The sequence below is a fragment of the Oncorhynchus gorbuscha genome, linkage group LG05, assembly GCF_021184085.1.
Source record: "Oncorhynchus gorbuscha isolate QuinsamMale2020 ecotype Even-year linkage group LG05, OgorEven_v1.0, whole genome shotgun sequence".
Taxonomy (NCBI): domain Eukaryota; kingdom Metazoa; phylum Chordata; class Actinopteri; order Salmoniformes; family Salmonidae; genus Oncorhynchus; species Oncorhynchus gorbuscha.
In genome coordinates this window covers 95,613,371-95,639,410 of record NC_060177.1, presented here as the reverse complement: position 1 = coordinate 95,639,410, position 26,040 = coordinate 95,613,371, and the positions used below count along the sequence as shown (strand labels likewise).

At 44.7% G+C, this 26,040-nt stretch overlaps 1 protein-coding gene across 1 annotated transcript in view; it reads right to left on the bottom strand.

Moving 5' to 3' along the window:
- tut7 (terminal uridylyl transferase 7) overlaps positions 1-26,040 on the bottom strand; it is a 48,033-nt gene that overhangs the window by 3,946 nt on the left and 18,047 nt on the right. Inside the window, exons 13-26 of the mRNA XM_046348361.1 lie at positions 25,703-25,880; positions 17,519-18,168; positions 9,927-10,077; positions 9,605-9,691; positions 8,105-8,205; positions 7,499-7,556; positions 6,673-6,776; positions 6,482-6,571; positions 5,849-5,962; positions 3,667-3,744; positions 3,417-3,588; positions 2,747-2,794; positions 1,966-2,057; positions 702-817 (exon numbers count right to left, since the gene is read on the bottom strand). Coding sequence (XP_046204317.1) covers positions 702-817; positions 1,966-2,057; positions 2,747-2,794; positions 3,417-3,588; positions 3,667-3,744; positions 5,849-5,962; positions 6,482-6,571; positions 6,673-6,776; positions 7,499-7,556; positions 8,105-8,205; positions 9,605-9,691; positions 9,927-10,077; positions 17,519-18,168; positions 25,703-25,880 — 2,039 coding nt within the window. The remainder of the gene's footprint in view (positions 1-701; positions 818-1,965; positions 2,058-2,746; positions 2,795-3,416; positions 3,589-3,666; positions 3,745-5,848; positions 5,963-6,481; positions 6,572-6,672; positions 6,777-7,498; positions 7,557-8,104; positions 8,206-9,604; positions 9,692-9,926; positions 10,078-17,518; positions 18,169-25,702; positions 25,881-26,040) is intronic.

The following is a 26,040-nucleotide window of genomic DNA, read 5'->3' as shown; positions in this document are numbered from 1 at the left end:
TGGGCTGTGGTTGATGGTCTGGCTGGGTGACTGGGCTGTGGTTGATGGTCTGGCTGGGTGACTGGGCTGTGGTTGATGGTCTGGCTGGGTGACTGGGCTGTGGTTGATGGTCTGGCTGGGTGACTGGGCTGTGGTTGAGGGTCTGGCTGGGTGACTTGGCTGTGGTTGATGGTCTGGCTGGGTGACTGGGCTGTGGTTGATGGTCTGGCTGCTGTCCCAGTCGAACCAGTCCATCACCAGTGACGACTCATTCTCTGAGTTAACTGGCTAGTAGATGTTCTTCAAGATCAACTCAATGACTTTCTTTCCTTCTCAATGCAAGGTTTCCACCGTCTGCACAAGGAGTGGTAACTGTATGCAAAGTCTTAGATACACCCCCCCCCTTGCACTGAATTCCTGGCTGTCTGCCAGATCAAGGTATGAACAACCTTCAGAGGGGAGGGGTTGAAATATTCCTCTCTCGCGCCACCATTTTGATCCAGCTGATACTGGCTATTGACGTGGAAATGAAACGGGAATCGCAGCGCTGGGAGGAGCTGCACAGAGATGATTTAGCCATAGATTTCATGGCTGTCAAAAACAAACAAACACACGGGTATACACCCATTCATGGCTGTCAAAAACACGGGTATACACCCAACAAACACACACACACGGGTATACACCCATATACATGCTTACGCAACGCAACACATTCTTACTTCCTGCGCATGGGGCAGTCTTTCATGAAGTGTCCGATCTTGCCACATATCCTGCAGCAGCGGTCGTTAGGAGCCAGCTGTCCCTCAGTCAGCACCTCAGGATCAAAGAAGAACTCCTGAGAGGAACAATATTAATGTTATATATTATTATAATACATCATTATATACTACTACTGCTGAGAGGAACAATATTAATGTTATATATTATTATAATACATCGTTATATACTACTACTGCTGAGAGGAACAATATTAATGTTATATATTATTATAATACATCATTATATACTACTACTACTGAGAGGAACAATATTAATGTTATATATTATTATATACTACTACTGCTGAGAGGAACAATATTAATGTTATATATTATTATAATACATCATTATATACTACTACTGCTGAGAGGAACAATATTAATGTTATATATTATTATAATACATCATTATATACTACTACTGCTGAGAGGAACAATATTAATGTTAAATATTATTATAATACATCATTATATACTACTACTACTGAGAGGAACAATATTAATGTTATATATCATTATATACTACTACTGCTGAGAGGAACAATATTAATGTTATATATTATTATAATACATCATTATATACTACTACTGCTGAGATAGTAGTATAGGTAGTGAATACTAACCATCGGACTAGTGTACTCAGGAGGGTAGGTAGTGAATACTAACCATCGGACTAGTGTACTCAGGAGGGTAGGTAGTGAATACTAACCATCGGCCTAGTGTACTCAGGAGGGTAGGTAGTGAATACTAACCATCGGCCTAGTGTACTCAGGAGGGTAGGTAGTGAATACTAACCATCGGACTAGTGTACTCAGGAGGGTAGGTAGTGAATACTAACCATCGGACTAGTGTACTCAGGAGGGTAGGTAGTGAATACTAACCATCGGACTAGTGTACTCAGAAGGGTAGGTAGTGAATACTAACCATCGGACTAGTGTACTCAGGAGGGTAGGTAGTGAATACTAACCATCGGACTAGTGTACTCAGGAGGGTAGGTAGTGAATACTAACCATCGGACTAGTGTACTCAGGAGGGTAGGTAGTGAATACTAACCATCGGACTAGTGTACTCAGGAGGGTAGGTAGTGAATACTAACCATCGGACTAGTGTACTCAGGAGGGTAGGTAGTGAATACTAACCATCGGACTAGTGTACTCAGGAGGGTAGGTAGTGAATACTAACCATCGGACTAGTGTACTCAGGAGGGTAGGTAGTGAATACTAACCATCGGACTAGTGTACTCAGGAGGGTAGGCTTTGACTGTTGTTCCAAACACACTTCTGCCATTGATGAAAGCCTTCATGATGAAGTTGGTCACTGTGTGTACTCAGGAAAGAGAGGCTTTGAGGACAGACACACTTCTGAGATGAAAGCAGATGAAGTTGGTCAGAGTGGGAGAGAGCAGAGAGAGAGGACAGAGTGGGAGAGAGCAGAGAGAGAGGACAGAGTGGGAGAGAGCAGAGAGAGAGGACAGAGTGGGAGAGAGCAGAGAGAGAGGACAGAGTGGGAGAGAGCAAAGAGAGAGAGGACAGAGTGGGAGAGAGCAGAGAGAGAGGACAGAGTGGGAGAGCAGAGCAGAGTGGGAGAGAGAAAGAGAGAGAGGACAGAGTGGGAGAGAGCAGAGAGAGAGGACAGAGTGGGAGAGAGCAGAGAGAGAGGACAGAGTGGGAGAGAGCAGAGAGAGAGGACAGAGTGGGAGAGAGCAGAGAGAGAGGACAGAGTGGGAGAGAGAAAGAGAGAGAGGACAGAGTGGGAGAGAGCAGAGAGAGAGGACAGAGTGGGAGAGAGCAGAGAGAGAGGACAGAGTGGGAGAGAGCAGAGAGAGAGGACAGAGTGGGAGAGAGCAGAGAGAGAGGACAGAGTGGGAGAGAGCAGAGAGAGAGGACAGAGTGGGAGAGAGCAGAGAGAGAGGACAGAGTGGGAGAGAGCAGAGAGAGGCAGGAGAGAAGTGAATGAAAAGGAGGATGATGCTATGAGAGAAAGACAGTAAGATAAGAGATACCTACTTCTCCTGGACAGGCCAGCTCCCAGGTTATGGTTCAGGTCAAAAGGATCTGGAGAGAAAAACATCAGATCAGATAACTAGATCCCTGGTTCACAACCCTCCCTGGAGAGCTGCAGGACGTGCAGGCTTTTACTACAACCTAGCAGTGTTAAACCCCCAAACTGTTTATGATAAAATGAAACTACCGCCTGTACCAAAGCTCCCCTCAACGTTTACAACCCTCGACCAATAGCTGCCCTCAATCCTCAATGTTTACAACCCTCGACCAATAGCTGCCCTCCATCCTCACCAATACAACCCTCAACCCCTCAGCTGCCCTCAACCCTCGACCAATACCTGCCCTCAATCCCCTCAACGTTTACAACCCTCGACCAATACCTGCCCTCAATCCCCTCAACGTTTACAACCCTCGACCAATAGCTCCCTAAATCCCTCAAATCCCCTCAAAGAATCCCTATAAATGAAGTCACCCTATAAATGATCCTCCCTATAAATGAGAAATCCCTAATAAAGTCAAAATGAATCCCTATAAATGAAGTCAAGAATCCCTATAAATGAAGTCAAGAATCCCTATAAATGAAGTCAAGAAAGGTGTCCAGAACAGGGTTTGCAGAAGAGACGTAGTCGCCGTTACGGCCCGTTGGTAGGAGTAAATCAAGTCTGGTACTGACCCTCGATGACGATGTACTTAGAGGTCCACTGCTTGTTGAAGGTGGTGAGAGCTGCTCTCTGTCTGATGGAGATAACGTGTTCTCTGAAGTCAAAGGTCTCGGTGTAGAACTGCAGCAGGCCCAGCCACAGAGCACCTACAGACTCCAGGTTCTTCTGCTGCCAGCGCTCAGGCTAGAGAGAGAGGTCAAAGGTCTCAGTGCAGGCGAGACACACACACACCACAGCTGATGCTCTTATAGAGGGACTCACCAGTTTATCCAGATCATCGTAGAAGTAGACATTCCATCCATCTACCAAAATCTCAGGCTTCTTCTCCTCGTCATAAATCTATCGACACACACACACACACACACACACACACACACACACACACACACACACACACACACACACACACACACACACACACACACACACACACACACACACACACACACACACACACACACACACACACACACACACACACAGATCTTAGCGATGAGAAATCCAGATTCAGTCAGCAAATCTCCCAAAATATCATTGGACTCACGGCCAGACTGCTCACAACTCAATCAATCAATCAATCAATCAATCAAATGTATTTATATAGCCCATCAGCTGATATCTGCTCACAACTGTACTCATTGGCCCGGAGTCAGACAGATTCACTTCAGTTACCTCCTGTAGTACAGGTATAACAGGTGGGTTCCTCTCCGTCTAACCTCCTGTAGTACAGGTGGGTTCCTCTCTGTCTAACCTCCTGTAGTACAGGTGGGTTCCTCTCTGTCTAACCTCCTGTAGTACAGGTGGGTTCCTCTCTGTCTAACCTCCTGTAGTACAGGTGGGTTCCTCTGTCTAACCTCCTGTAGTACAGGTGGGTTCCTCTGTCTAACCTCCTGTAGTACAGGTATAACAGGTGGGTTCCTCTGTCTAACCTCCTGTAGTACAGGTATAACAGGTGGGTTCCTCTGTCTAACCTCCTGTAGTACAGGTATAACAGGTGGGTTCCTCTGTCTAACCTCCTGTAGTACAGGTATAACAGGTGGGTTCCTCTGTCTAACCTCCTGTAGTACAGGTATAACAGGTGGGTTCCTCTGTCTAACCTCCTGTAGTACAGGTATAACAGGTGGGTTCCTCTGTCTAACCTCCTGTAGTACAGGTATAACAGGTGGGTTCCTCTGTCTAACCTCCTGTAGTACAGGTATAACAGGTATCCTGTAACAGGTGGGTTCCTCTGTCTAACCTCCTGTAGTACAGGTATAACAGGTGGGTTCCTCTATCTAACCTCCTGTAGTACAGGTGGGTTCCTCTGTCTAACCTCCTGTAGTACAGGTGGGTTCCTCTGTCTAACCTCCTGTAGTACAGGTGGGTTCCTCTGTCTATCCTGTAACAGGTATAACAGGGTTCCTCTATCTAACCTCCTGTAGTACAGGTATAGCAGGTGGGTTCCTCTGTCTAACCTCCTGTAGTACAGGTGGGTTCCTCTCTGTCTAACCTCCTGTAGTACAGGTGGGTTCCTCTCTGTCTAACCTCCTGTAGTACAGGTGGGTTCCTCTCTGTCTAACCTCCTGTAGTACAGGTGGGTTCCTCTCTGTCTAACCTCCTGTAGTACAGGTGGGTTCCTCTGTCTAACCTCCTGTAGTACAGGTGGGTTCCTCTGTCTAACCTCCTGTAGTACAGGTATAACAGGTGGGTTCCTCTGTCTAACCTCCTGTAGTACAGGTATAACAGGTGGGTTCCTCTGTCTAACCTCCTGTAGTACAGGTATAACAGGTGGGTTCCTCTGTCTAACCTCCTGTAGTACAGGTATAGCAGGTGGGTTCCTCTGTCTAACCTCCTGTAGTACAGGTGGGTTCCTCTGTCTAACCTCCTGTAGTACAGGTATAACAGGTGGGTTCCTCTGTCTTACCTCCTGTAGTACAGGTGGGTTCCTCTGTCTAACCTCCTGTAGTACAGGTGGGTTCCTCTGTCTAACCTCCTGTAGTACAGGTGGGTTCCTCTGTCTAACCTCCTGTAGTACAGGTGGGTTCCTCTGTCTAACCTCCTGTAGTACAGGTGGGTTCCTCTGTCTAACCTCCTGTAGTACAGGTGGGTTCCTCTGTCTAACCTCCTGTAGTACAGGTATAACAGGTGGGTTCCTCTGTCTTACCTCCTGTAGTACAGGTGGGTTCCTCTGTCTAACCTCCTGTAGTACAGGTGGGTTCCTCTGTCTTACCTCCTGTAGTACAGGTATAACAGGTGGGTTCCTCTGTCTAACCTCCTGTAGTACAGGTATAACAGGTGGGTTCCTCTGTCTAACCTCCTGTAGTACAGGTGGGTTCCTCTGTCTAACCTCCTGTAGTACAGGTATAACAGGTGGGTTTCTCTGTCTTACCTCCTGTAGTACAGGTGGGTTCCTCTGTCTAACCTCCTGTAGTACAGGTATAACAGGTGGGTTCCTCTGTCTTACCTCCTGTAGTACAGGTATAACAGGTGGGTTCCTCTGTTGCAGGTAGAATAGCACCATCAGGGTGAAGCCGTAGGACGACAGACTTCCTCGAGACGCATCACCGATATCACACAACTATAGCAGGGGACAACATGGATATTAAAACATCCCCTTTAACTAGACCAGGGGACAACATGGATATTAAAACATCCCCTTTAACTAGACCAGGGAACAACATATATTAAAACATCCCCTTTAACTGGACCTGGGGACAACAGATATTAAAACATCCCCTTTAACTAGACCAGGGGACAACATATAATAAAACATCCCCTTTAACTAGACCAGAGGACAACAGGATATTAAAACATCCCCTTTAACTAGACCAGGGGACAACAGATAATAAAACATCCCCTTTAACTAGACCAGGGGACAACAGATATTAAAACATCCCCTTTAACTAGACCTGGGGACAACAGATATTAAAACATCCCCTTTAACTAGACCAGGGGACAACAGGATATAGAGTATTCTCCCCAATATCTATATCATCAGCTGTTCATCAGGTTAAACTCCTAGGAAGTTGATCACCATCAAAACCTTTCAGTGGGTTGTGTGACTATCTCATCTCAGCTGTAAACTGGTGAGACATACCTTGGCAAACACCTTCGTGACATAACACAGCATCTTGACTCGGGGGTCGATGGCAGCGTACGACGCCAACAGACGCGTGTTGTGTAAGGCCTGATAGCCAAGAGAGAGAATTATTATTATTATTTTTTTTTAAAGGGTTCAGTCACTGCTTCCTGCTCCCACATGACCAACCAGGTGTGCGTTCCTCTCACCAGCGTGTTGTAGAGACTGATGTCTCCCTCCAGGCCGGTCCTGGCGTGGTAGAACTTAACGATGGGGACCTTAGCCGTGGTGATGGGGAGGATGTTCCTCAGACCTGGGGCCACAGGGACATGTCAGATACAGCCTCCCACATCGACACGGGCTTACAGATACACACCTGGTGCACAGTACAGCAGTACAAGGGGACTATATGAATAATTCATACTCTACATTATCACAGGGCCGTGTCCAGACGCTGACCAATACTCTACATTATCACAGGGTTCAGACACTGACCCATAGTCTACATTATCACAGGGTCGTGTCCAGACGCTGACCAATACGCTACATTATCACAGGGTCCAGACGCTAACCCATATTCTACATTATCACAGGGTCCAGACACAGACCCATAGTCTACATTATCACAGGGTCCCAGACGCTGACCAATACTCTACATTATCACAGGGTCCAGACACAACCCATATTCTACATTATCACAGGGTCCAGACACTGACCAATAGTCTACATTATCACAGGGTCGTGTCCAGACACAGACCCCATATTCCACAGGGTCCAGACGCCCATACTCTATTATCACAGGGTCCAGACACAGACCCATACTCTACATTATCACCACTGACCCCATACTCTACATTATCACAGGGTCCAAACACAGACCAATACTCTACATTATCACATGGTTCAGGCACTGACCAGGGTTATGACACTGACCCATAGTCTACATTATCACAGGGTTCAGACACAGACCAATACTCTACATTATCACATGGTTCAGGCACTGACCCATTATTATCACAGGGTCCAGACACTGACCTGGGTGTTTCCTCAGGAGTCTGGCCAGAGACTCTATAATGCTGATACAGTCCAGACCCTGCAGGAGACAAAACCTGTTTTGAACCAAATCATTTCTGCAGAAGAGGTTTGTTTACAGCACATGTCAAACTCATTCCACAGAGGGCCAAGTGTCTGCAGGTTTTCACTCCTCCCTTCTACTTGATTGATGAATTAAGGTCACTAATAACTAAGGAACTCCCCTCACCTGGTTGTCTAAGTCTTAACTGCAAGGAAAAAACCTGCAGACACTAGGCCCTCCGTGGAAAGAATTTGACACCCCTGGTTTATAGGATTTACAGTGGTTTATCAATAGAGACTATGGTTGTCTTGATGTGAGTGAGTAAGAGAGCAATAATTGCTTTGGATAAAAGTGTCTGCTAATATAGTATATTATATGAGAGGCAGAGCGAGAGAGAGAAGAGAGGCAGAGCGAGAGAGAGAAGAGAGGCAGAGCGAGAGAGAGAAGAGAGGCAGAGCGAGCGAGAGAAGAGAGAAGAGAGGCAGAGCGAGAGAGAGAGAGAGAAGAGAGGCAGAGCGAGAGAGAGAGAGAGAAGAGAGGCAGAGCGAGAAGATACAATAGATTACTTCAGCGGTCTCCTGTCCGTCCAGCACCATACAGATGTCCAGGTCACTCTGCTTGAAGCCGAAGCCGTTCTTAGACGAACCAAACAGCCTCAGTCTGGCACCTGTCAATCAATCAATCAATCGACAGTCAGTGTAAGTCTGGAACCTGTTAATCAATCACTAGTCAGTGTAAGTCTGGAACCTGTTAATCAATCAATCACTAGTCAGTGTAAGTCTGGAACCTGTTAATCAATCACTAGTCAGTATAAGTCTGGAACCTGTTAATCAATCACTAGTCAGTGTAAGTCTGGAACCTGTTAATCAATCACTAGTCAGTGTAAGTCTGGAACCTGTTAATCAATCACTAGTCAGTGTAAGTCTGGAACCTGTTAATCAATCACTAGTCAGTGTAAGTCTGGAACCTGTTAATCAATCACTAGTCAGTGTAAGTCTGGAACCTGTTAATCAATCACTAGTCAGTGTAAGTCTGGAACCTGTTAATCAATCACTAGTCAATAAGTCTGGAACCTGTTAATCAATCACTAGTCAGTATAAGTCTGGAACCTGTTAATCAATCAATCAATCAACCTGTTAATCACTAGTCAGTGTAAGTCTGGAACCTGTTAATCAATCACTAGTCAGTCTGGAACCTAATCAATCACTAGTCTGGAACCCTGTTAATCAATCAATCAACTCAATCACTAGTCAGTGTAAGTCTGGAACCTGTTAATCAATCACTAGTCAGTATAAGTCTGGAACCTGTTAATCAATCAGTCAGTGTAAGTCTGGAACCTGTTAATCACTAGTAAAGTCTGGAACCTGTTAATCAATCACTAGTCAGTGTAAGTCTGGAACCTGTTAATCAATCACTAGTCAGTGTAAGTCTGGAACAAACAGCTATAAAACAAATCCTCTTAACATCGGCTACCACATCGAGTGGAAATTTCTCCACTTCTTCTATGGACAAAGCCTTCCTTCCTTCCTTCCTTCCTTCCTTCCCTTTCCTTCCCTTTCCTTTGTCCTATCCGGTGTCCTGTGTGAATTTAAGAATGCTCTCTCTAATTCTCTCTAATTCTCTCTCTCTAGGAGGATCTGAGCCCTAGGACCATGCCTCAGGACTACCTGGCATGATGACTCCTTGCTGTCCCCAGTCCACCTAGCCATTCTGCTGCTCCAGTTTCAACTGTTCTGCCTGTGATTATTATTATTTGACCATGCTGGTCATTTATGAACATTTGGCAATGTTCAAATCAAATGTATTTATATAGCCCTTCGTACATCAGCTGATATCTCAAAGTGCTGTACAGAAACCCAGCCTAAAACCCCAAACAGCAAACAATGCAGGTGTAAAAGCACGGTGGCTAGGAAAAACTCCCTAGAAAGGCCAAAACCTAGGAAGAAACCTAGAGAGGAACCAGGCTATGTGGGGTGGCCAGTCCTCTTCTGGCTGTGCCGGGTGGAGATTATAAACCTAGAGAGGAACCAGGCACAGCCAGAAGAGGGAACAATGTGCTGTCTCACCTGTGAACTGTCGTTTGACGAAGCTCTCCAGGTCCTGCAGGATGTGTTCTCTCACTCCCAGCTCCACATCATCTGGAGCAAAGTCTCCTGGGAAATTCAGTAAATTATAGCTGGAATGGTACATACAACGAGACAGAACACATCATTTGAAGAGCAGGTCACACACACACACACACACACACACACACACACACACACACACACACACACACACACACACACACACACACACACACACACACACACACACACACACACACACACACACACACACACACACACACACACACACACACACACACACACACACACACACACTTACGGTAACACTGCTGGCAGACTGTGTTGAGTGTTTTGAGGAAGGCAGGTGTCATGGGAGGGAGAGGGGCTAGCTGAACCCTCTGGAAGTCTTCAGGACAGTCTTTCTTTAGATGGCCGTCCCGCTTACACACACTACACACCACTGTATGGGACTGACACACAAACACAGGGTTAGAGACTGACACACACACACACAGGGTTAGAGACTGACACACACACAGGGTTAGAGACCGACACACACACACACACAGGGTTAGAGACCGACACACACACAGGGTTAGAGACCGACACACACACAGGGTTAGAGACCGACACACACAGGGTTAGAGACCGACACACACAGGGTTAGAGACTGACACACACAGGGTTAGCGACTGACACACAAACACACAGGGTTAGCGACTGACACACAAACACACAGGGTTAGAGACCGACACACAAACACACACGGTTAGAGACCGACACACAAACACACAGGGTTAGAGACCGACACACACACACAGGGTTAGAGACCGACACACAAACACACAGGGTTAGAGACCGACACACAAACACACAGGGTTAGAGACTGACACACAAACAGGGTTAGAGACTGACACACACAGGGTTAGAGACTGACACACACAGGGTTAGAGACTGACACACACAGGGTTAGAGACTGACACACAGGGTTAGAGACTGACACACACAGGGTTAGAGACTGACACACAGGGTTAGAGACTGACACACACAGGGTTAGAGACTGACACACACAGGGTTAGAGACTGACACACACAGGGTTAGAGACTGACACACACAGGGTTAGAGACTGACACACACAGGGTTAGAGACTGACACACACAGGGTTAGAGACTGACACAGGGTTAGAGACTGACACACACAGGGTTACACACACACAGGGTTAGAGACTGACACACAGGGTTAGAGACTGACACACACAGGGTTAGAGACTGACACACACAGGGTTAGAGACTGACACACACAGGGTTAGAGACTGACACACACAGGGTTAGAGACTGACACACACAGGGTTAGAGACTGACACACACAGGGTTAGAGACTGACACACACAGGGTTAGAGACTGACACACACAGGGTTAGAGACTGACACACACGGGGTTAGAGACTGACACACAAACACACAGGGTTAGAGAATGACACACAAACACACAGGGTTAGAGACTGACACACACACACACACAGGGTTAGAGACTGGCACACACAGGGTTAGCGACTGACACACAAACACACAGGGTTAGAGACTGACACACAAACACCCAGGGTTAGAGACTGACACACACAGGGTTAGCAACTGACACACAAACACACAGGGTTAGAGACTGACACACAAACACCCAGGGTTAGAGACTGACACACAAACACCCAGGGTTAGAGACTGACACACAAACACCCAGGGTTAGAGACTGACAGTGCAGATCTGATCTACTACTGACGACAGGGGAGAAATGATTAGGAGTATTGATCTAGGATCAGGTCAGAGTCTCAGTAGGAGTGGTGATCTAGGATCAGGTCATAAAGAGTCTCAGTAGGAGTACTGATCTAGGATCAGGTCATAAAGAGTCTCAGTAGGAGTACTGATCTAGGATCAGGTCATAAAGAGTCTCAGTAGGAGTGGTGATCTAGGATCAGGTCATAGTCTCAGTAGGAGTATTGATCTAGGATCAGGTCAGAGTCTCAGTAGGAGTACTGATCTAGGATCAGGTCATAAAGAGTCTCAGTAGGAGTGGTGATCTAGGATCAGGTCATAGAGTCTCAGTAGGAGTGGTGATCTAGGATCAGGTCATAAAGAGTCTCAGTAGGAGTGGTGATCTAGGATCAGGTCATAAAGAGTCTCAGTAGGAGTGGTGATCTAGGATCAGGTCATAAAGAGTCTCAGTAGGAGTGGTGATCTAGGATCAGGTCATAAAGAGTCTCAGTAGGAGTGGTGATCTAGGATCAGGTCATAAAGAGTCTCAGTAGGAGTGCTGATCTAGGATCAGGTCATAAAGAGTCTCAGTAGGAGTACTGATCTAGGATCAGGTCATAAAGAGTCTCAGTAGGAGTGGTGATCTAGGATCAGGTTATATACAGAACTTATATTACATCAAATAAACCACTACGTTTTCATTATAAGCCACACGTAGCAAATAAACCACTACGTTTTCATTATAAGCCACACGTAGCAAATAAACCACTCTTTTCATTATAAGCCACACGTAGCAAATAAACCACTACATTTTCATTATAAGGTAGCAAATAAACCACTACATTTTCATTATAAGCCACACGTAGCAAATAAACCACTAGGCCACACGTAGCAAATAAACCACTACATTTTCATTATAAGCCACACGTAGCAAATAAACCACTACATTTTCATTATAAGCCACACGTAAACCACTACATTTTCATTATAAGCCACACGTCTAAACCACTACATTTTCATTATAAGCCACACGAGCAAATAAACCACTACATTTTCATTATAAGCCACACGTAGCAAATAAACCACTACGTTTTCATTATAAGCCACACGTAGCAAATAAACCACTACATTTTCATTATAAGCCACACGAGCAAATAAACCACTACATTTTCATTATAAGCCACACGATCCACTACGTTTTCATTATAAGCCACACGTCAAATAAACCACTACATTTTCATTATAAGCCACACGAGTAAACCACTACATTTTCATTATAAGGATAAACCACTACATTTTCATTATAAGCCAGTAGCAAATAAACCACTACGTTATAAGGAGTAAACCACTACATTTTCATTATAAGCCACACGTGAAATCCACTACATTTTCATTATAAGCCAGGTACATTTTCATTATAAGCCTCAGTAGGCCACACGTAGCAAATAAACCACTACATTTTCATTATAAGCCACACGTGCAAATAAACCACTACATTTTCATTATAAGCCACACGTAGCAAATAAACCACTACGATTATAAGCCACACGTAGCAAATAAACCACTACGTTTTCATTATAAGGTAGTAAACCACTACTTTTCATTATAAGCCACACGTAGCAAATAAACCACTACGTTTTCATTATAAGCCACACGTCAAATAAACCACTAGTTATAAGGAAATAAACCACTACGTTTTCATTATAAACCACACGTGAAATAAACCACTATAAGGTAGCAAATAAACCACTAGTTTTCATTATAAGCCACACGTAGCAAATAAACCACTGTTTTCATTATAAGCCACACGTAGTAAACCACTACATTTTCATTATAAGCCACACGTAGCAAATAAACCACTACATTTTCATTATAAGCCACACGTAGCAAATAAACCACTACATTTTCATTATAAGCCACACGTAGCAAATAAACCACTACGTTTTCATTATAAGCCACACGTAGCAAATAAACCACTACATTTTCATTATAAGCCATAGCAAATAAACCACTACATTTTCATTATAAGCCACACGTAAAATAAACCACTAATTTTCATTATAATGTAATGTTATAATGGAAATAAACCACTACGTTTTCATTATAAGTAGCAAATAAACCACTACGTTTTCATTATAAGCCTCACGTAGCAAATAAACCACTACATTTTCATTATAAGCCACACGTAGCAAATAAACCACTACGTTTTCATTATAAGCCACACGTAGCAAATAAACCACTACATTTTCATTATAAGCCACAGTAGCAAATAAACCACTACATTTTCATTATAAGCCACACGTAGCAAATAAACCACTACATTTTCATTATAAGCCACACGTAGCAAATAAACCACTACGTTTTCATTATAAGCCACACGTAGCAAATAAACCACTACGTTTTCATTATAAGCCACACGTAGCAAATAAACCACTACATTTTCATTATAAGCCACACGTAGCAAATAAACCACTACATTTTCATTATAAGCCACACGTAGCAAATAAACCACTACATTTTCATTATAAGCCACACGTAGCAAATAAACCACTACATTTTCATTATAAGCCACACGTAGCAAATAAACCACTACGTTTTCATTATAAGCCACACGTAGCAAATAAACCACTACGTTTTCATTATAAGCCACACGTAGCAAATAAACCACTTTTTCATTATAAGCCACATGTAGCAAATAAACCACTACATTTTCATTATAAGCCACACGTAGCAAATAAACCACTACATTTTCATTATAAGCCACACGTAGCAAATAAACCACTACATTTTCATTATAAGCCACACGTAGCAAATAAACCACTACTTTTCATTATAAGCCACACGTAGCAAATAAACCACTACGTTTTCATTATAAGCCACACGTAGCAAATAAACCACTACGTTTTCATTATAAGCCACACGTAGCAAATAAACCACTACATTTTCATTATAAGCCACACGTAGCAAATAAACCACTACATTTTCATTATAAGCCACACGTAGCAAATAAACCACTACATTTTCATTATAAGCCACACGTAGCAAATAAACCACTACATTTTCATTATAAGCCACACGTAGCAAATAAACCACTACATTTTCATTATAAGCCACACGTAGCAAATAAACCACTACATTTTCATTATAAGCCACACGTAGCAAATAAACCATGACATTTTCTTGCTACCCAAATCTAACACTCATTGACCCTAAAGAACAAAAACTCATCACTTGCTAAAAAATAAAATTAAAAGGATAATTGAAAAAAAATATATATATAAAACTCATCGAATGGAGAACACAGATTTTGGGCCCAGTTATCCCTCTCACTTCAATTTTCCCTCTCCGATGAAATTATTGTATCTAGAAAGTTCAAACTGATCCTAAAATCAGTCCTCCAACAGAGACACTTGATGCATACGATACCTGGTGGACACACCATCTACGCCCACCTACAGTACCAGTCAAGGGTTTTTCTTTATTTTTACTGTTTTCTACATTGTAGCATAATAGTGAAGACATCAAAACTATGAAATAACACATATGGAATCATGTGTTAATCATATGGAATCATATGGAATCATGTGTTAATCATATGGAATCATATGGAATCATGTGTTAATCATATGGAATCATATGGAATCATGTGTTAATCATATGGAATCATGTGTTAATCATATGGAATCATATGGAATCATGTCTTAATCATATGGAATCATGTGTTAATCATATGGAATCATGTTAATCATATGGAATCATGTCTTAATCATATGGAATCATATGGAATCATGTCTTAATCATATGGAATCATGTGTTAATCATATGGAATCATATGGAATCATGTGTTAATCATATGGAATCATATGGAATCATATGGAATCATATGGAATCATGTGTTAATCATATGGAATCATGTGTTAATCATATGGAATCATGTCTTAATCATATGGAATCATGTGTTAATCATATGGAATCATGTGTTAATCATATGGAATCATGTGGAATCATGTCTTAATCATGTGGAATCATGTGTTAATCATATGGAATCATGTCTTAATCATATGGAATCATGTCTTAATCATGTGGAATCATGTCTTAATCATATGGAATCATCATCATTAAATCTTATAAGCCCACGCTTGGTTTATATTAAAATATATTTAAAATTTTGAGATTCTAAGTTGCTACCCTTTGCCTTGACAGCTTTGCACTCTTGGCATTCTCTCAACCAGCCCTACCTGGAATGATTTTCCAACCGTTTTGAAGGAGTTCCCACTTATGCTTAGTACTTATTGGCTGCTTTTCCTTCACTCTGCGGTCCAACTCATCCCAAACCATCTCAATTGGGTTGAGGCCAGGTCATCTGATGCATCACTCCATCACTCTCCTTGTTCAAATAGCCCTTGAACAGTCTGGAGGTTTATGGAGTCATTGTCCTGTTGAAAAACAAAATGTGTCCCACTCAGCCCAAACCAGATGGGATGGTGTATCGTTGCAGAATGCTGTGGTAGCCATGCCGGGTTAAGTGTGCCTTGAATTCTAAATAAATCACAGACACTGTCACCAGCAATGCACCCCCACACCATCACACCTCCTCCTCCATGCTTCACGGTGGGAACCACACATGCAGAGATCATCCGTTCACCTACTCTGTGTCTCACAAGGCGGTTGGGAACCAAAACTCTCAAATTTGGACTCATCAGACCAAAGGACAGATTTCACCGGTCTAATGTCCATTGCTCGTGTTTCTTGGCCCAAGCAAGTCTCTTCTTATTGGTGTCCTTTTGTAGTGGTTTCTTTGCAGCTATTCGACCATGAAGGCCTGATTCACGCAGTCTCCTCTGACTAGTTGATGTTGAGATGTGTGTTACTTGAACTCTGTGAAGCATTTATTTGGGCTGCAATCTGAGGTGCACTTAACTCTAATGAACTGATCCTCTGCAGCAGAGGTAACTCTGGGTCTTCCTTTCCTGTGGCGGTCCTCGTGAGAGTCAGTTTCATCATAGCGCTTGATGGTTTTTGCGACTGCACTTTAAGGAACTTTCACAGTTCGTTACATTTTCCGGATTGACTTCATGTCTTTGCTTATTTGAGCTGTTCTTACAAAAATATGGACTTGGGTCTTTTACCAAATAGGGCTATCTCCTGTATACCTCCCCTATCTCCTGTATACCTCCCCTATCTCCTGTATACCTCCCCTATCTCCTGTATACCTCCCCTATCTCCTGTATACCTCCCCTATCTCCTGTATACCTCCCCTATCTCCTGTATACCACCCCTATCTCCTGTATACCACCCCTATCTCCTGTATACCACCCCTATCTCCTGTATACCAACCCTATCTCCTGTATACCAACCCTATCTCCTGTATACCAACCCTATCTCCTGTATACCAACCCTATCTCCTGTATACCACCCCTACCTTGTCACAACACGACTGGGTCAAACGCATTAAGGAAGAAAGATGTTCCACAAATTAACTTTTTACAAGGCACACCTGTTAGTTGAAATGCATTCCAGGTTATTACCTAATGATGCTGGTTGAGAGAATGTCAAGACTGTGCAAAACTTTGAATAATCTCATTTAAAATAATTTTTGATTTGTTTAACACTTTTTTTTGGTTACTACATGATTCCATGTGTTATTTCATAGTTGTAATGTCTTCACTATTATTCTACAATGTAGAAAACAGTTACAAAATAAAGAAAAACCCTTGAATGAGTAGGTGTTCTAAAACCCTGGAATGAGTAGGTGTTCTAAAACCCTTGAATGAGTAGGTGTTCTAAAACCCTGGAATGAGTAGGTGTTCTAAAACCCTGGAATGAGTAGGTGTTCTAAAACCCTGGAATGAGTAGGTGTTCTGGAATGAGTAGGTGTTCTAAAACCCTGGAATGAGTAGGTGTTCTAAAACCCTGGAATGAGTAGGTGTTCTAAAACCCTGGAATGAGTAGGTGTTCTAAAACCCTGGAATGAGTAGGTGTTCTAAAACCCTGGAATGAGTAGGTGTTCTAAAACCCTGGAATGAGTAGGTGTTCTAAAACCCTGGAATGAGTAGGTGTGTCCAAACTTTCGACTGGTACTGTACTTCAAGCATGTTGTTGTGTCCTGTATATTTCATTGGTTATACCTTGTTGAGTTTTGATCACATGCTCTCATATCTACCTACCTTTCCACGGGTGAAGGCCTGTCTGATGAAGCCATAGCAGAGACCACTGGCCCCCTCGGTCTTGTTGTCAAGCACATCCTGTTTGGGCGAGGCTACCTCCTCCTCGTCCAATGAACTGGGAGTGTCTAGGTCTGGCCCCTCCTCGTCTGAGAGAAGCTCCTCCGAGGCCTCGTCCAATGGGAACAGCTCTTCGTCCTCCGTGTTCACACTGTCTAGGTGATGTCTGGGATATACTTCCTCATCTAGCTCTTCATCCTCTTCTTCCTCCTCCGATAGGCTATTCTTCCCCAAATCCTCATCTTCTTTCTCTCCTTCGTTATCAGAGTCTGAAGGGCTCTCCTCCTCTTCCTCCACCATACAGTCAGAGTCCTGCTTAAAGCCCGCCTCTCCTTTCTGCCCATTGGCTGCCTGAGACTCCAGTTTGAGACTGCTCAACCCTGATTGGACACGGCTCACGTCACTCAGAGCCTTCTGACGAGGCCCTTGCTTGTAATTAGCACCTCGAGGCCCTGCCATCTTGTGGTTGGCTGATGGAAGGCTGAGGGGCAGGGCGAAGTACTTGTAGGTCGATTTGAGGCAGTGGAGGATGTACTCGTACATCTGTTGGCTGTTCAATGTACGAGCCACGTTCCTCTTCACAGCAAACGGATCTAAAACACACAATTAAATCTGGTCTCAAAATCAGAACTTGAGTATTATGATTTGCAGTGCTAAACAACAGTGTTTCCCTGAACAAAGTCTACCTGGTAACCGCTGACACAGGTTTAACATTAAAGGGCTTTTCAGACAGCTGAATATCACAAGATCCCTGTTGAGTTCACCACCGGTCCCTCTAGTCAACGCGGGCTACGCCACCGGTCCCTCTCGTCTACGCCACCGGTCCCTCTCGTCTACGCCACCGGTCCCTCTCGTCTACGCCACCGGTCCCTCTCGTCTACGCCACCGGTCCCTCTCGTCTACGCCACCGGTCCCTCTCGTCTACGCCACCGGTCCCTCTCGTCTACGCCACCGGTCCCTCTAGTCTACGCGGGCTACGCCACCGGCCCCTCTCGTCTACGCCACCGGTCCCTCTCGCTACGCCACTCGGCCCCTCCCTCTCGTCTACGCCACCGGGCTACGCCACCGGTCCTCTCGTCTACGCGGGCTACGCCACCGGTCCCTCTCGTCAACGCGGGCTACGCCACCGGCTCTCGTCTACGCCACCGGCCCCTCTCGTCAACGCCACCGGTCCCTCTCGTCAACGCGGGCTACGCCACCGGTCCCTCTCGTCAACGCGGGCTACGCCACCGGTCCCTCTAGTCAACGCGGGCTACGCCACCGGCCCCTCTCGTCAACGCGGGCTACGCCACGGCCCCTCTCGTCAACGCGGGCTACGCCACCGGTCCCTCTAGACAAAGCGGGCTACGCCACCGGTCCCTCTAGACAAAGCGGGCTACGCCACCGGTCCCTCTAGTCAAAGCGGGCTACGCCGTATTTCCATGCAACACAAATTTTTTATTAAAAAAAACTAAACAATTAGAAAACATTTACTGTTAAAAAGTCCTCTGTAAAGTGAGAGTATTAGCCAGCTAGCCAGAGTGGTAAAGTTAGCCGGTCCTGCTGTATGTGCTGGAGAGGTCTTCCGTGAGGAATATTTGTCACCGGGACAACGTGACCCGAAATAATTTAAATTGACCGGACATCCATATTAGGACTTCCACCCACGATGCTCAAAACCACAGTTACATTTCAACAGTAGAAATTAGTGTTTAATTGAAGAGCAAGACATTGTATCTTTACTCCCCTTATAAATCATAAATTAATATAATTTAAAAACAAACAAAATAGTTCAGCCTAGAAGAACAAGTTGCCTACCCAGTCATAAAAACTTGTATAATACAATTTGCGAACGACCTGTCCTATAGGCTACTTTTATTAAAGTTAATGATTAAACAACACACAGCTGTAATGTAATGTAAATGTAATCTATGCCTCTCTAATGTAATGTAGCCTAGGCATGAACATTGTAATTAGGCCTAAAAAATAACACATGACTGTCTAGGAACACCAGGGCCAGCCGGTCATGGCAAGACGGGATGCACCTTTTGTAGCAGGTTAGGAGAACTGAGGTTAGGAGAACTGAGGTTAGGAGAACTGAGGTTAGGAGAACTGAGGTTAGGAGAACTGACGCAGCAGGTTAGGAGAACTGAGAACTGACTCCAGCTTGGTCTACACCACTCCAGCCCGCGCCAATCCAGCCCGCGCCAATCCAGCCCGCGCCAATCCAGCCCACGCCAATCCAGCCCACGCTTGGTATTGCACGTGGTGATCTAAGGCTTGTATGCGTGCGGCTGCTCGGCTATGGAAAACCATTTCATGAAGCTCCGGACGAACAGTTATTGTGCTGACGTTGCTTCCAGAGACAGTTTGGAACTCGGTAGTGAGTGACGCAACCAAGAATATTACATTTTTTTTACTCGCTACGCACTTTAGCACTCTGCTGTCTTGTTCTGAGCTTGTGTGGCCTACCACTTCACGGCTGAGTAGTTGTTGCTCATAGACGTTTACACTTCACAATAACAGCACTTAAAAAGTTGAACGGGCCCGAAATTTGATGAACTGACTTGTTGGGAAGGTGGCATCCTATGACGATGCCTTGTTGAAAGTCACCGAGCTCTTCAGTAAGGCTATCCTACTGCCAATGTTTGTCTATGGAGATTGCATGGCGGTGTGTTCGATTTTATACACCTGTCAGCAAAGGGTTAGGCTGAAATAGCCAAATCCACTAATTTGTAGTGTTGTTCCACACGGTAAGTCAGTACTAATGTTGACTGGTTTCCTTATATGAACTGTAATGCAATCAAATCTTTGAACGTTGCATTAAAAATGTTGTTCAGCGTACATGATAATAATAATAGAAAAACATTTCTTTATAATATATATATATATATAAAATGTTATCCTCTCTTGGATAAGGGGCAGTATTCTATGATCCAGATTAAGAGCGTGCCCAAAGTAAACTGCATGTTACTCAGGCCCAGAAGCTAGGATATGCAAATAATCGGTTATATTTGGTTAGAAAACACTCTACAGTTTCAAAAAAATATAGAAATTATGTCTGTGAGTATAACAGAACTGATATGGCAGGCGAAACACCGAGGACACCATTTTATTTTAGTGCATTACACTTAAATAAGTTAAATATTTATAATACTGTAGTTCGCGCTCTGCAATTTCACAGGATGTTGGCCTACCCTCCCACGCTACCGTCCCACCTGCCCATAAGAAGTTAAGTCCCAACACAGGACATAATGACATGAAAGGGAATTCTGACAGTGTAAAAGGCCCTTAGTTGACTGTAAAATGTTGTATTCTTTACCCATTTAAAGAGAAACAAGATTAAGATGAAAGATTCTCTCAGAGGACCCAACATGGGTCCCGGACCCCAAGTTTGGGAACCAGTGTGCTACTAACCTCTCTCCCTGCTTGCTTCAATGCTTTCTCTCTCTGTGTAGGACCTCTCTCCCTGCTTGCTTCAATGTTTCATCTCTCTGTGTAGGACCTCTCTCCCTGCTTGCTTCAATGCTTCGTCTCTCTGTGTAGGACCTCTCTCCCTGCTTGCTTCAATGCTTCGTCTCTCTGTGTAGGACCTCTCTCCCTGCTTGCTTCAATGTTTCCTCTCTCTGTGTAGAACCTCTCTCCCTGCTTGCTTCAATGTTTCATCTCTCTGTGTAGGACCTCTCTCCCTGCTTGCTTCAATGCTTCGTCTCTCTGTGTAGGACCTCTCCCCCTGCTTGTTTCAATGCTTCCTCTCTCTGTGTAGAATCTCCCTCCCTGCTTGCTTCAATGCCTCGTCTCTCTGTGTAGAACCTCTCTCCCTGCTTGCTTCAATGCTTCGTCTCTCTGTGTAGGACCTCTCTCCCTGCTTGTTTCAATACTTCGTCTCTCTGTGTAGAACCTCCCTCCCTGCTTGCTTCAATGCTTCATCTCTCTGTGTAGGACCTCTCTCCCTGCTTGCTTCAATGCTTCGTCTCTCTGTGTAGGACCTCTCTCCCTGCTTGTTTCAATGCTCCGTCTCTCTGTGTAGAACCTCCCTCCCTGCTTGCTTCAATGCCTCGTCTCTCTGTGTAGAACCTCTCTCCCTGCTTGCTTCAATGCTTCGTCTCTGTGTAGGACCTCTCCCTGCTTGTTTCAATGCTTCGTCTCTCTGTGTAGAACCTCTATCTCCTTCATTGCAGCCTGACTCAACACTGTGTCTCACTACTCTCTGTAAAGCAAAGTTATTTTGGTATGAGCTTAATTTCAGTCAACTGCTCCTGCTGAGGTCAGACTCCGAACAACATGAGCTTCTAACTTCATGCTTCTAGCCAGCTAGTTATAGCTAGCTACCTGGCTAACAGCCGGAGCCCTTGAGTGAGCTAGCTAGCTCAACATCTGACTGGAATATCATCAAGGCTTCCCCTACCCCGGTCAACTGCCCGGCACCCTCCACAGCAAACCGCCAATGCCCCCACCATTTCTTCTTTACCCAAATCCAGATAGCTGATGATCTGAAAGAGCTGCAAAATCTGGACCCCCTACAAATCAGCCGGGCAAGACAATCTGGACCCTCTCTTTCTAAAAATGTCTGCAGAAATTGTTGCAAACCCTATTACCAGTCTGTTCAACCTCTCTCTCTGATAGTCTGAGATTCTCAAAGATTGGAAAGCTGCAGCGGTCATCCCCCTCTTCAAAAGGGGGAGACACTCTAGACCCAAACTGCTACAGACCTATAACTATCATTCCCTATCTTTCTAAAGTCTTCGAAAGCCAAGTTAACAAACAGATTACCGACCATTTCGAATCCCACCGTACCTTCTCCGCTATGCAATCTGGTTTCAGAGCTGGTCATGGGTGCACCTCAGCTCAAGGTTCTAAACGACATCATAACCTCCATCGATAAGAGACATTACTGTATTCATCGACCTGGCCAAGGCGTTCGACTCTGTTAATCACCACTTTCTTATCGGCAGATTCAACAGCCTTGGTTTCTCAAATGACTGCCTCGCCTGGTTCACCAACTACTTCTCTGATAGAGTTCAGTGTGTCAAATCGGAGGGCCTGTTGTCCGGACCTCTGGCAGTGTCTATGGGGGTGCCACAGGGTTCAATTCTCGGGCCGACTCTCTTCTCAGTATACATCAATGATGTCGCTCTTGCTGCTGGTGAGTCTCTGATCCACCTCTACGCAGACGACACCATTCTGTATACATCTGGCCCTTCTTTGGACACTGTGTTAACAACCCTCCAGACGAGCTTCAATGCCATACAACTCTCCTTCCGTGGCCTCCAACTGCTCTTAAATGCAAGTAAAACTAAATGCATGCTATTCAACCAATCACTGCCCGCACCTGCTCGCCCGTCCAGCATCACTACACTGGACGGTTCTGACTTAGAATATGTGGACAACTACAAATACCTAGGTGTCTCGTTAGACTGTAAACTCTCCTTCCAGACTCACATTAAGCATCTCCAATCCAAAATTAAATCTAGAATTGGCAACAAATTTGCAACAAAGCATCAATATTGCAACAAAGCATCCTTCACTCATGCTGCCAAACATACCCTCGTAAAACTGACCATCCTACCGATCCTCGACTTCGGTGATGTCATCAAACTGGATGCAGTCGATCACAGTGCCATCCGTTTTGTCACCAAAGCCCCATATACTACCCAACACTGCGACCTGTACGCTCTCGTTGGGTGGTCCTTGCTTCATACTCGTCATCAAACCCACTGGCTACAGGTTACCTAGAAGTCTCTGCTAGGTAAAGCCCCGCCTTAGCTCACTGGTCACCATAGTAACACCCACTCGTAGCACGTGCTCCAGCAGGTATATCTCACTGGTCACCCCCAAAACCAATTCCTCCTTTGGTCGTCTTTCCTTCCAGTTCTATGCTACCAATGACTGGAACGAACTGCAAAAATAAAATAAAATATTTAAAAAATAAAATTAATAATAATAATCACTGAAGCTGGAGACTCATATCTCCCTCACTAGCTTTAAGCACCAGCTGTCAGAGCAGCTCACAGATTACTGCACCTGTACATAGTCCATCGGTAAATAGCCCATCTGTAAATAGCCCATCTGTAAATAGCCCATCCAACTACCTCATCCCCATATTGTATTTATTTACCTTGCTCCTTTGCACCCCAGTATCTTTACCTGCACATTCATCTTCTGCACATCGATCACTCCAGTGTTTAATTGCTATATTGTAATTACTTCGCCACCATGGCCTATTTAGTGCCTTAACTCCCTTAACTTACCTCATTTGCACTCACTGTAGACTAGACTTTTTGTTTTCTTTTGTTCTATTGACTATGTTTTGTTTATTCAAATGTTATCTGTCACACGCGCCGAATACAACAGGTTTCCTTTACTACAAAAGTAGTTTGAAATGTTTGGACAAAGCTTATAAAGGTAACTTTTGTAGTCATTTTGGAACCGGTGTTTTCTGGATCAAACGCACCAAATAAATTGACATTTTTGGATATATATAGACGGAATTAATCAAACAAAAGGATAATTTGAGATGTTTATGGGACATATTGGAGTGCCAACAAAAGGGCTAAGAGGCTCGTCAAAGGTAAGGCATGAATTATAGCTTTATTTCTGCGTTTTGTGTCGTGCCTGGAGGGTTGAAATATGATGGTCTGTGTTTGTTTGCTTGGGTCAGATATTAGCATTGTTTGCTTGGGTGCGATCATCAGATAATAGCATTGTTTGCTTGGGTCAGATAATAGCATTGTTTGCTTGGGTCAGATAATAGCATTGTTTGCTTGGGTCAGATAATAGCATTGTTTGCTTGGGTCAGATAATAGCATTGTTTGCTTGGGTCAGATAATAGCATTGTTTGCTTGGGTGCTTATCATCAGATAATAGCATTGTTTGCTTGGGTGCTTATCATCAGATAATAGCATTGTTTGCTTGGGTCAGATAAAAGCATTGTTTGCTTTCGTCGTAAAGCATTTTTGAAATCGGACACGTTGGCTGGGTTCGCAACAAGTGTAACTTTAATTTGGTATATTGAATGTGTGATTTCATGAAAGTTACATTTTTATAGTAATTTAAAGGAATTTGGCGCTCTGCATTGTTACTGGATGTTGGCCAGTTGGGACCGTCCCACATATCCCAGAGGTTAAGAACAAATTCTTATTTTCGATGATGGCCTAGGAACAGTGGGTAAACTTCCTTGTTCAGGGGCAGAACGACAGATTTGTACCATGTCAGCTCGGGGATTTGAACTTAAAACCTTCCGGTTACTAGCCCAACCCTCTAACCACTAGGCTACCTGCTGGTTACTAGTCCAACCCTCTAACCACTAGGCTACCTGCTGGTTACTAGTCCAACACTCTAACCACTAGGCTACCTGCTGGTTACTAGTCCAACACTCTAACCACTAGGCTACCTGCTGGTTACTAGTCCAACACTCTAACCACTAGGCTACCTGCTGGTTACTAGTCCAACGCTCTAACCACTAGGCTACCTGCAGGTTACTAGTCCAACGCTCTGACCACTAGGCTACCTGCTGGTTACTAGCCCAACCCTCTAACCACTAGGCTACCTGCTGGTTACTAGTCCAACGCTCTAACCACTAGGCTACCTGCTGGTTACTAGTCCAACACTCTAACCACTAGGCTACCTGCTGGTTACTAGTCCAACGCTCTAACCACTAGGCTACCTGCTGGTTACTAGTGCAACACTCTAACCACTAGGCTACCTGCTGGTTACTAGTCCAACGCTCTAACCACTAGGCTACCTGCTGGTTACTAGTCCAACACTCTAACCACTAGGCTACCTGCTGGTTACTAGTCCAACACTCTAACCACTAGGCTACCTGCTGGTTACTAGTCCAACGCTCTAACCACTAGGCTACCTGCTGGTTACTGGTCCAACGCTCTAACCACTAGACTACCTGCTGGTTACTAGTCCAACACTCTAACCACTAGGCTACCCTGCTGCCCTCAATCTGGCCTCCCTGGAGAATATGACACATGTAACTACACTAGGCTGCTGGTTGGTCAGGCTGAAACCCCGCCCCCCCCCCTCCCACAGGTTATCCGGTTCCAAGGACCATGAAAAATAGATACCAATGCTGGAACATATTTGGTAGTGGAGTTCGATGGTTTGACAGGTGAATGGTATAAAGGTCAAAGTTCGTACCCTCCACGGCAATGCGTTTCTTGGGCCAGTCCTTGGCGTCCCGTGATAAGACGAGGCTGGTGCGCACGCTGATGACACACTCCGTCATGTTGAACTCCAGCGAATAGAAACGCAGCATCTCCACCCACAGAAGACCCACCGATGGTGGAGAGACAGCGCTCTGGAACACCAGAGGAGCCTGGAGAGAGACAAGCACGCACTCGTTACACACACACTGACAATATTATGTTTAACAGGGTCTATATGTGAGCGCCAGGCTGACCACCCCCCACAGGGTGTAGTTACCCCCCGCCCCCACAGGGTGTAGTTACACCCACCGTCCCCACAGGGTGTAGTTA